Here is a 12653-nt window from a genome sequence, read left to right on the forward strand (position 1 = left end):
CGGCTGGAAAAATGGAAACTGTGGGCCTGGCCCCTGAGGGGCACCAGCTCATAGATTCTGGTCTCGTAACTGAGGTTGCAGAGACCATGTTGAAAGCTAGAGCACCATACACCATTGTATGCGCTCAAGTGGTGACTTTTTGTGTCATGGTGTGAGGAACGACAGCTAGACCCAGTGAACTGCACAATAGCTACAGTCCTGGAGTTCTTACAAGAACGTTTCTCAGCTGGGTGGGCTCCTTCTACAATCAGGGTTTACGTGGCCACCATTTCAGCCAGCCATGCCCCTGTTGATGGCGCCTCTGTGGGGCAACATCCTCTAACTTCGAGGTTCATGCGTGGTGTCAGGCAGCTGAGGCCCATCTGCAGACCACGCATACCTTACTGGACCTTTCTGTGGTCCTAGAAGGTCTGTCAAGTGCCCCATTTGAGCCCTTAGAGTCAGCCTCAGAGAAGCTTCTGACTCTAAAGGGAGCTCTTCTGCTGGCTCTGGCATCTCTCAAGCGAGTAGGAGATTTACAAGCTCTCTCGGTTGCCCCTTCCTGCCTTGACTTTACCCCTGGATTAGCCAAGGCCTTCCTATATCCTAGGCTGGATTATATTCCTAAAGTGCCTACGTCTGCTGCCAAGCCAATAGTGTTGCAGGCTTTCTGCCCTCCTCCGTTCCTCCCACCGGAACAAGAGAAATCGCACCTACTGTGTCCAGTAAAGGCTCTCTCTACTTACATCCATCGTTATGGCCAGTGGCGTAAGTTGGAGCAGCTGCTGGTCTGCTTTGGCAGCGACAGTAGAGGTGATGCTTTGTCGAAGCAGCGCATCTCTAATTGGATAGTGGAAGCAATCTCTATCGCTTATGAGGTGCGCAATCTCTCTATGCCTCTGGGCATAAGGGCTCATTCCACTAGGGGTGTCGCCTCCTCAAAGGCTTTGTCCAAAGGGGTACCCTTACAGGATGTGTGTGCTGCAGCGGGGTGGTCTACGACACACACATTCATTCATTATTACAGCCTGGATATTCATTCCACCCCGGGTTCGAGTGTCTTGCAGGATCTTTTTATACAGGCCATACCCTCAGTACGACGGAGTGGGTATTGTAGTTCCCACAACATGAAGCTCAAGCAACGTTGAGTTCCTTTTGAAAGGGAACGTCTGGGTTAGGCATGTAACCCTGTTCTCTGAGAAGTGAACAAGACGTTGCATAGCTTTGTCATACTGGGGCCTGCCTGTGAATTGCATCTTCACTTCAGATAATAGAGGCTGATGACGCAGTTCACAGGTGCCGTTTTTATATCACACGATGCGCTTAATTGCCTTATCACCTGATCATGACATCAAGGCATGACGTTACACAAGCTTCAGATACCGGTCACGTGTGAGGGCGCTTCCCATAGAATGGACCTCACGCAATGTCTCATTCCCTTCTCAGGGAACAGGGTTGCATAACCCGGACCTTTTGAGTGGGATTTTCACAGCCTGTCATGTCGGTGACATGGCAATAGACGCATCTTGCTGTATTAAGGTTAACAATTAATCGATTACTTAATTTATCTTAACTTAACTTAATAATCATTAATTTAAATGACATTCGATCATAGTAATTTGTGTAAATTGACGTCCCTACCCAAGGACAAGGTAAAAAAGGTGTACAAAGTTCATTTCTGGGCATTTTGTGTGAAAATTTCACAAGAAGGCTTAACGTTCTTAGAACAGACTTCTATTGTCCACCTCAAAATCAAGTATAAATATTAGAGCTGCAACAAATAAACGATAAAATCGATAATAATGGATTATGAAATCATCGTCAACTAATCTCATTATCGATTAGTTGGTCTGCACACGGCACGGGGCGTGTTTACTCCTTATGGTACTTCTCTACAGTGAGTAACAGAAACCACGTGGTGCAGTGAAAGTGAGTTTTTATTATTAAATTAGGACTGTAGTTATTATTATATACAAATATTTATGCATTATTTTTTATGGATGCAAAAAAGGCACTGAATTAAACTACAGTCCTGAATTAATAATATATGTGTCTGTGTGTATTGGGTTCTTTTCAGTCTAATATAATTGGACAAACAGTTGTGTAAAGTTTTAGTCTGAAGTTTATATTTGTAACACTCATTATGTGGATTTTATTTTAAATAAACTAAAAAAAAAATGGTACTCAAAGTTTGCCCCAATCCGATTAATCAGAAAAAATAATCAGCCAACTAATCGATTATGAAAATAATCGTTAGTTGCAGCCCTAATAAATATCCATACACTGGACTATTCAAAATCTCTCAACCAATTTTCACTTTTACAAACTTTGCACTGGAGTGTCAGTAAAGTTGTTGTGTGTGACTCACGCAGTTTTCTATCCATCTCCTCACAGCGCCTCACTTCATTCACAAACTTCCTCTGGAACACATTCACATCGGGGTTGAGCTAAAAAAGGGGTTGATGACATGGTTAGTTACTTTGCTTTTAAGGCTAGGAGAGCATTGAAAAGACTCATGCAACACCAATTCCAAAAAAGTTGGGACAGTATGGAAAATGCAAGAAAATGCCAAAAGAATCATTTGAAAATTCAATTTCACCTTGTACTATATTGAAAACACATTATTAACACATTATTTGATGTTTTATTTTATAAATTTAATTTGTGAAAATCTACACTCATTTCAAATCTGATGACTGCAACACACTCCAAAAAAGTTGGGACAGTCAACTGTTTACCACTGTGTAACATCACCTTTTCTTTTAATAACACTTATTAAACATTTGGGCACTGAAGACACCAGTTGATTAAGTTTAGCAAGCAGAATTTTCCCCATTCATCCATTATGCATTTCTTCAGCTGCACAACTGTACGGGGTCTTTGTTGCCTTATTTTGCACTTCATAATGCACCACACATTCTCAATCAGAGACACGTCAGGACTGCAGGCAGCCTATGCTACCTCCCGCACTCTCTGCTTATGCTACCATGCGTAATCCGGGCAGAATATGGTTTGGCATTGTCGTGCTGGAAAATGCAGGGATGTCCCCGGAAAAGACGACTTCTGGATGGCAGCATATGTTGCTCCAAAATGTGTACATATCTTTCTGCATTAATGGTGCCCTCACAGATTTGCAAGTTACCCATGCCATGGACACTGACACACACCCATACCATGACAGACAGCTTGGATGGTCCTTTTCCTCTTTGGTGCGGTGGACACAAGAGAGAAATAGTTGGTATATATTGTAACCTTAGTTTTGACAGGTATAGGTCAAAGGTCAAAAAGATACACATTCTAACTCTCTATATCTAGATCAAAGGTCATGATCATAAAAATATTTATAGTTATGTTAAATCTGGATCACATCCATTCGTTACCATACCTGGTACGGCCATGTGTTTTCCACCCCACACACGTTGCACACATGTTCTTTCTAACACTCTGTGGTAGGTCATAAAAATATATATAGTTATGTTAAATCTGGATCACATCCATTCGTTACCATACCTGGTACGGCCATGTGTTTTCCACCCCACACACGTTGCACACATGGTCCTTCTAACACTCTGTGGTAGGTCATAAAAATATGTATAGTTATGTTAAATCTGATTCCCATGCATTCCAGACACATATGTTCTCATACCTGGTACGGCCATGTGTTTTCCGCCCCACACACGTTGCACACATGGTCCTTCTAACACTCTGTGGTAGGTCATAAAAATATATATAGTTATGTTAAATCTGGTTCACATCCATTCGTGACAGAAACGTTACCATACATGGTGCGGCCATGTGTTTTCCACCCCACACACGTTGCACACACATGTTCTTTCTTTTCACATAGAATATGAAACTCTCTGAGGTAGGTCATAAAAATATATATAGTTGAAAATTGAAAATTGAGTAGCATCCCAAAAGCCATGGGTTTTTCGGAAAGCAAGAAAGGCTATTTTCCCCATTTCTGGAACACTGTAGAACATCAGGATTACGTAGGGCCGTATCCTGACCCTAAGTTTTACGGTGTAGATGGCATGATGCCTAAGGATAGAGAAGAATTCTTTAAGTGGTACAGAACGGTTTCTGACAAAGTCTTTGATTTCAAGAAAGAGATGGCGGAATACTGTGTGAACGACGTAGAAATTTTGAGAAAGGGTTGTATAGCTTTCAGACAAGAAATTCTGGATAGTACAAAGGTCGATCCTTTTAAATGCATAACGATCGCATCTGTGTGCATGAAAATCTTTAGAACCAACTTCCTGCGTAAAGACACTTTAGCTATTCCACCTCTTGATAATTACATCACCACTCAGAAATCTTTCTCAACACCTTCCATACAATGGCTCGAATATGTTTCAAAAACGCAAAACCTACCCATTCGCCACGCGTTGAATGAAGGTGAAGTCAGGTTCGGTACCTATTACGTAGATGGTTACTGTGAGGAAGGGGAAAACCGTTAGGTTTTTGAGTTTCTTGGGTGTTTTTATCACGGCTGTGAAAAGTGTTTTCCCTCAATGACCCCGCATCCTCTTACCAAATCAAACGCAACCTTCGGAGATTTCCATCAAAAATCGATGGAGAGAATTAAGAATTTGCAAGACACTCTCAATTTGCAAGTCACTCTGATGTGGGAACACGAGTGGAATGAAATGAAGAAAAACGACAATCTCGTGCAAAATTTTCTAAAAGACTTTGACTTTCCTGAGCGTTTAAACCCGCGAGATGCTCTTTACGGCGGTCGAACAAACGCGTTAAACTTGCATTATGTAGCTCAACCCGGTGAGAGAATCGATTATTTCGACTTTACCTCGCTTTACCCATTCGTAAATAAGACAAAGACATACCCGATCGATCACCCTATCATCATTTATCGTGACTTCCAACCTCTGAAATATTACTTTGGTATCATTAGAGCAAAGGTATTACCACCTAGGGGTCTGTGGGCACCTGTTCTACCTTTTCGTGTAAAAAGCAAACTCCTCTTTCCTCTATGTAGAACGTGTGCCGAACATCAGTTAAAACATTGCGATCATACGGCTCAGGAGAGAGCTCTTACATGGGCATCTATCGAAATTGAGAAAGCCGTCGAAAAAGGTTACAAAATTCTAAAAGTGTTTGAAGTGTGGCACTTTCCTAAAAGGTCTGATAAGCTTTTTACGAGATATATTAAAATGTTCCTCAAGACCAAACATGAAAGTTCAGGTTATCCGTCCTGGGTCGTTGATGAATCATCTAAACGTGAGTACATTCGCAAATATAAGGAGAACGAAGGGATTACGTTGGATCCGAAATTTATCACTGTTAATCCTGCCAAAAGATCCGTGGCTAAACTCGCACTAAATTCGTTGTGGGGTAAGATGCGTCAAAGACCAGACAGATCAAACACGACTTTAATTCGCGATCCTGCCAAGTTTTTACAGTTCATGTTCTCCGATATTTATAATGTGAGTCAGTTCTCTTTTTTGAATGAGGAGGTGGCGATGGTACAGTGGCCTTACGCAGACGAGAGATTGATTAAACCGCTAAACGCTAATGTATTCATCGGAATTTTCACTACAGCGTACCCTAGGCTTGAGCTGTACAATTTGATGGATCGATTGGATCAGCGTTGTTTGTACACAGACACCGATAGCGTCATTTTTAAAAGTAAGGAAGGTGACTGGATGCCGCCCTTAAGCGATTACTTGGGTGGTCTTACCAGCGAACTAGATGATGGCGATCAAATCGTGGAATTTGTAAGCGCAGGTCCTAAAACCTACGGTTACAAAACCATGAAAGGAAAAACAACCATGAAAGCTAAAGGCATTACTTTAAATTGTATCAATTCTGAAATTGTCAATTTGAAATCACTAACAGAACTGGTGGACGAGCGAGTGAAAAATCCGGATCATACAGGTCATCCCGTAACCACGCATAACCAAATCGTGAGAGATAAAAAGGGGTTTCATTTGAGAAACAAATCACAGTTGAAAAGGTTCAGGGTTGTGTACGATAAGCGTGTTTTATTATCTGATTTTACAACTCTCCCTTATGGATATTAAGACTATTCTTGTATATATGTGTATATAGTTTCTGTTGATGTGTTTTGTAAAGGAAAATATGAACGTGACTGCTTTTGACGCTAGGATGCAACTTCCCTTTTCATGTATCGTATGTGGACCGAGTAATAGTGGAAAATCTTTTTTTATCAAAATGTCGTTGGAAAACTGTAAAGAGGCAATGTCGGTTGTTCCGGAAAACATTGTCTGGTGTTATACGTGTTGGCAGCCTATGTACGATGAATTATTGACCAGAATAAAAATAAATTTTCTTCAAGGAATCTCTGATTCTTTGTGTGATGACGAACTATTTCCTCCAAATAAAAAAAACTTGTTGGTAATCGATGACTTGATGGAATCCGCCAGTAAAAATGACGAAGTAGAAAAGGCTTTTACAAAATACACACACCACAGAAATCTGAGCGTCATCTACCTCGTTCAAAACTTGTTTTTTCAAGGAAAGACCAGTAGAACAATCAACCTGAACACCAACTACATGGTTCTTTTTAAAAACCCTAGAGATAAATTACAGATCAGCATACTGGCTCGTCAAATGTATCCGGGTAACAGCAAGTATTTTTTAGAATGCTTTCTCGATGCCGTCTCTAGACCTTACGGGTATTTATTTGTTGACCTGAAAGCACAAACGCCAGAAGAACTTCGTCTCCATTCAGGGTTGTTTCCTGGGGAGAAGCCGGTTGTGTATGTTCTGAAGAAGAAGAAAAAACTTTAAAGTATCGACAACAAATGTCTGAGCGATTGAAAAAAACCCTCCCGTTGCTGAATTCATTACACAGGTCTCCATCCCGAAGGAGAAAGGATATATTACGTGATGCGCCCACAGATCTCATCCTGAGCATATGTGAACTAGCTTTAAACGTGCTCAGGGGAAACATACCACTGACGACAAAACAGTATCGGGTTTTAAAAAAACAAAAAAAATGGATCAAACTATTTGCTGATAAAAGAGCATCCGTTGAAAGAAAAAGGAAAGTTATTAATCAATCCGGAGGATTTCTTCTGCCTTTGCTCAGTGTAGCCATTCCTTTTATAAGCAGCTTAATCGCGTCCCGCAACAATTAACATGGAGACTGCTGAGAAAATGTATTTAGTCCCTCAACATCAGATCGATAAACTTAGAAACATCGCCGCGGAGAAGGAAACCATAAGAAAGACTGTTGAAAACAACTTGGACGATGCAATACGTGGTATTTTATCGAGAACTGATCTGAACGAATACGATAAGGCGAAACTCTACGCGTCTGTGCTGCAAAATTTTTTAAACTTAGTTAAAGTAGGACAGCAGGAAACCGCTCAATTGACCCTGTCTCTACCTAAAATATCGGAAAGCAAAACGGAAGCAGCGGTGACCGAACCTCCCAAAGACGAGATCGTGCAAGAGGTCCTCGCTAACATTTCTGCTAGAAACAAAAGAAACGCTTCGTACGTTATGGAAAAACTTTTAAAAGCCGGGGCTGCGTGGAACGATAGCGGTGAATTTATTTTTAAAGGAAACACCATCAAAGGATCTCACATGGTGGATTTGCTTAAAAATCTCATGGCCCCTCATCGAGTATCCGACGAACGGAGGCCTTTAGGTTGGAAAGAGTTCTTACAGACAGTAGCCAACCTAAATATACCCTTTTCAGCAATACCTAATGGCGGTGTTCGACGCAAAATATCTGACATAAAAAGATCTAAAGATATCTCTCATCTTGTTTCCCCACCTAAAAGCAAAGACTACGATTCTGAGCCAGTTTTAAAATCCCCCGTTTTTAACCGTTCTGACTGGTTTGGTTTTTGAAAATGACGAGGGACAAAGAATGTTATGACATGTTAACCTTTATTTCAATAAAATAACTTTTGTTTAACATTTTTCTTGTGAAGCATTGTCATTTAACATTCCACTACATATGTAAATGAAACATATCTAGAGAGTTAACACATTGTACACATGTAATTGAATGCTTTTTATTTACTCTAGGGTACATTTTTTTAACGAATGACACAACAGTGTTATCATTTCTAATTAAATCTTTGCTATACATAGACATAATACGGTTAAATGAATAACCTTTAGCTTTGTGACACAGAAAAAACACACAGTGTTGCCCGCAGCAAACCGACGTAAAGTTTTGAACTTGTACAGGGTTATATTTTATTTTGCAACAGTCCTTAGTCAAAAAATAATGAATCGATCGAGGAAAGAGTTCGTAGTCTGGAGGGTTTCCGTACGAGTCAAAAAATTCTCCTGTGTTTTCATCATTAAGGCATAATGCTAGCCAGTGCTCACCCGGCATGTGTCTCGGATGTGTGTTTACGATGAATAAAGCTGGAAACTTTCTCAGAGTACTTGTAGGTAGCTCGTCACAGGCCATCACGCCATGAAATATTTTATCTATTTCAGGACAACTTCTCATAACCTCCGTTAGTTCTCTGGTATCCATGAGTTACTGGTAATCGATGAGCACGTTTCTTCGATTGTTTATTTCTAGAATGCTGTCAAAACTGGCGTACACGATTAGATTCACCGTGATCGGAAGTGGTTGACGAAATCTGAGTTCCAATCGCATATTGCCCGATTTTATTAATGACAAGTGTTGCCCACAATCGTCATCGGGATTCAGGTTGAAAGCGAATAAAGTATATCCATTCAGGTACTCTTCTCTGTTTATCGACAGTGCCTGATCTTTCAGCTGCTTTCCTGATGCTAAAATTAAAGAATGGAATTCACGGACCACGTTACCGGACTGAAAAACAGGCTGAAACGGCTTTGCAGGATATTGCGTACCATCTACGTACAGCGCGATAAACTCTGCATCGCAATGTTTAAAATTAAAAGGGTTTTTATTGTACGACCCGCTGAAGGCATCGTTGTCTACCATCCCAAAGATAATGGTTTTAGGTAAGGGACCGAGGAAAAGGTTCTCTTGTGAACAAATGCGGCTCCCTGCAGCTAGACTGAAGGTCTTCAAACAGACTCTTTCGATCGGATACTTGGCTGTGGCGGTGAGAAGTGCTTGTCCGTGACCGATTTTTACAGACGGTGAGACGGTTACTTTCTTCACAAAAAGAGAAGCGTTGAGTATTTTCAGATTGAAATTTGCATTTCCTTCCTTCATCAAACAGAATTCAGCTTTGCTGCGAACCATTTTAATCCTCAAATCAATCCCGTTCAGTAAAAGTTTATCCTGAAAAAATATATCCGAGTGAATGTGTCCAATCAGGTCGAAGGTGTTGCTTTCAGCACTGAAACTGGCCCTTTTTTTGAGGCCTTCGTTTCGTCCGTCCGGGTCTGTGGCGTCCATATGCCCCGCTGTGTCTTTGTAGAATAGCCCGGTGCAAAATTGTGTTTCCAGTGTATCTTTTCCATAGTTGATAAGACTTTCAAAGGTAGCACGGTATGGGTATGTACTGCTAGATTGAGAAATAAGACGATCCCCGAGCATGACATCCACTTGTGAAAAAAGTGAGGCTACGGGGTAGTTAACGACCCCAACCTTTGCATCGTTAGCTATATTGGAACCGTCGGGGTCCACGATTTTACAGGTCAGATGTAAAAAAGTGTTGTTCAAGTCGAGGTAATCCTCCCCGTTTCCAGCCACGTAGAACTCCAGGGGCCCGTTGTCCGTAAGAGTGGAAAGTGGAGGTATTTCGACATAAGTGTACTTTTCGATACTCGTTTGGGTAAAAGGTAATGTGAAAATATCCAATTCTGTCTTGGTACACTCTGAGGATAGACTGTGTAAGAACGCCATGATGTTATAAAATGTTCAGCCGATTTCTCTTGTGAGAGATGTAAGGGTGCCTGTTGCCTCTCTGCTCGGTCTTTTTCACACTGTTCTTGATTTTAGTAACCTTACGTCTTTTATTAGGAACCACATGTCGACGCCCTGGGAGCCTTTTAGATTTTTTACGCGCAATCAACGCAAGCCCCGATCCGTCTTGATTCTGAGCTTGTGTCTTGCTCATAATATTGCTGAATACGTCACTTACGAACCCTTTAGCAGCTGTTTTTAAATGAGGCTTTGCAATAGCAAAACCCCTTTTGAGGAACGGAACCGCCATTCTAAAAAGACCCTTGAACAGTCCTCCTAGCCCCGACCCATACATGGTGGGGGCGCCTTGAAACCCAGGAAGACCATTTCCAGCCTGGTGGACATAATAATCCACGTAGGTCTGCGGATGAACGTAGCCCCTATCCATCATTTTTACATACGGAACGAATGTTTAGCGGGTCTAAAGTGTAGTTTAGCAATAAATTTCCCGTAACTAAAAGGTATAGACTTGTTCTGATCCGTTTTGACTTCGATTACTATATCAGTAATATGGTTCTTGGTGAGAGGTACGTAATGCAGCTTATCATAAGTAATTGTGACGACTTTGTTGTTTTCACCCGTTATATGTACGCATCAACGGAACCTCGGCCGTTATCGGAACACCGGGGTTCATACCGAGCATATATGCTAATTTTCCATTAGCTTTGAACGCGAAATGTTTTTGGGATACGATGCGTATTTTATTTTTCATAGGGTTATAGAATAGCTCTATTCCGAGCTCCAATTTCTTTATGTTGTTGTTGATTTCACTAACCACTTCACCGATATTTTTATAATATCCTGGAGTGATATTAAAGTTACTGTTTTGTGTTCTCTTTCCATCCCTCTGAATAATATGACACATACTGTCTTCCTCCGTTAACGAGTACCAACTCTGGATATATTGAACCTCTGCGAGCGAGACTTCCCATATTCCGTTCAAATCGATTGGTTTGGCGAATTTAGTAGTGTAGTGCGCGATCTTATTATTAGGGTAAATATCCAAAGACGCGTTGCTTGGAAGGGTCACAAAGAATCCACACTCTTCCATGGTTTAATGAATATAGTTTTCAGTTTTGTTCACGGTGATCCTTTTGTTATGTTAACAACGTCTTCGACCGGAACCCACGAATTAAATTTATCGGGCCAACCCACCCATTTCACCAGGCAGACTTTTTTCTGGTTTCGGGTCTTTTCAGACAAGATTTTCTCAATTTTAAACGTCTTGTCCTTACCGATAATTATCTTTTGTAACTCGGGGTCATAAAATGTTCCCTCAATTTTTTCACCATCATAGTCTTGTAATTTATATACTGGGGGATCTCTCGGTATACGTTCAGAGATTGTAAAATATTCATCCGTAAAGTTTTGCTCGTATCCTTTCTCAAACTGTCTTTTTAAACGAGAAATTCTAACGATATCACCGACTTTAAACTTGAAATTTAGTTTCTTTAATTTAGGTGTGAACAGTCCGTAGAGGGTTTTAAATACTCTGAAGGAATTGGATTCGTTGACCTCGGCAGGTTTCATTTTGATGCTGGAATGGTAATTGTGATTGTACGCTTGAATCAGATCCTGGACTACGTCGATGTATTTTCTCGTGTTAAAAGCGGTAAAATATCTCCACATCCTGGTCTTTAGCATTCTGTTGAACCTTTCACACACCGATGCTTTTTGCCCTGTACCCGTAGCAAGTGAATAATGTCATGTTTTTCCATTAATGTTTGAAAATTTTTGTTAAAAAACTCCTTCCCTTGATCAGTTTGTAGTTTTTTGGGGACCCTACCTTCATTTAGAATGGATTCAAAAGCCTTAGTTACTTCGATTCCGGTCTTGTTTCGTAACACACGTACCCAGGCATATTTGGATAAAATATCTATACACGTGATCATAAATTTCGCATTGTCGTTACTCTCTGACAAGTTGCTCATATCGACTAAATCAGCTTGCCATTGTTCATCGATGTTCTTCACAAAAACCTTGTTTCTTTTAAACTTTGTAGATACTGGTTTATGTAGACTGTATGCATCCTGCTCTGCTAACCAGTTTTTTATTTCAGTATCATTAGCTCTTTTACCTATTTTCTCAACAATAGCTCTTTGCAAACTCTCAACACCACCGTATGAACCAGGTTCCGACGGTGTATAATATATATTCTTCATCAATCGTTCAGTCATTTCGAGTGTCAAGGCAAGAATGATCAAACACCAGTGTAGAATAAGCATTTATCTCAGAACACTTGAGTAAGGTATTACATATTCAATCAAAGTAACATTTTCCATTCTAAACACACGCAGGTTTAGATACATGTTTAGTTTACATTCAAATGTTTCAGCAATACATATAAAAACTTGTTACACACCTATGTGTTAAGGACACACGCTAATTACGAATGTCTTCAGCATTTTTGTCGGCTTCAGACTTTTCTCGCAGTCAGAATAGACGTGGCTTGTTTTGAAGTTTCCCATGTATGCGACGTTTCAGCAGGTTCCAGAGATGAGTGAAAGGTCCAGTAATCTACGACGTCTTCGCACACTTGCTCGTTGAAAACGTCTTTGGTTTTCTCCTTGACCTCGTTCAGCACGGTTTTGATGTGAGGCTCGTCTCGCCATTCACACACGGTGGCTTCAGCGATGCCTTGAATTTTTTCCAGGGAAGGAGTGTGTTTGATTCCATACAGTTTCAGACCTCTTGCCAATGTGTATTTGAACCACGGTTTAAACAGTTTTTTCAGCAATCTGTAGGTGTTTAGGTGTAGATAGTACTCTTCAGGATCGAACAAACACGCGTGTTGGAGTTGACTCGGGTGATCGATCGC

The 12653-nt window shown here is 40.8% G+C and overlaps 1 protein-coding gene across 4 annotated transcripts in view; it reads right to left on the reverse strand.

Annotated features, from left to right (window-relative positions):
• The window catches only part of atp6v0a1b (ATPase H+ transporting V0 subunit a1b), a 115452-nt gene that overhangs the window by 81013 nt on the left and 21786 nt on the right, over positions 1-12653 (reverse strand). For all 4 annotated transcript variants that reach the window (XM_053611268.1, XM_053611269.1, XM_053611265.1 and 1 more), the window contains one exon: positions 2348-2426. In XM_053611268.1, coding sequence (XP_053467243.1) covers positions 2348-2426 — 79 coding nt within the window. The remainder of the gene's footprint in view (positions 1-2347; positions 2427-12653) is intronic.

This window comes from Ictalurus furcatus, chromosome 23 (genome assembly GCF_023375685.1).
Source record: "Ictalurus furcatus strain D&B chromosome 23, Billie_1.0, whole genome shotgun sequence".
Lineage (NCBI taxonomy): Eukaryota > Metazoa > Chordata > Actinopteri > Siluriformes > Ictaluridae > Ictalurus > Ictalurus furcatus.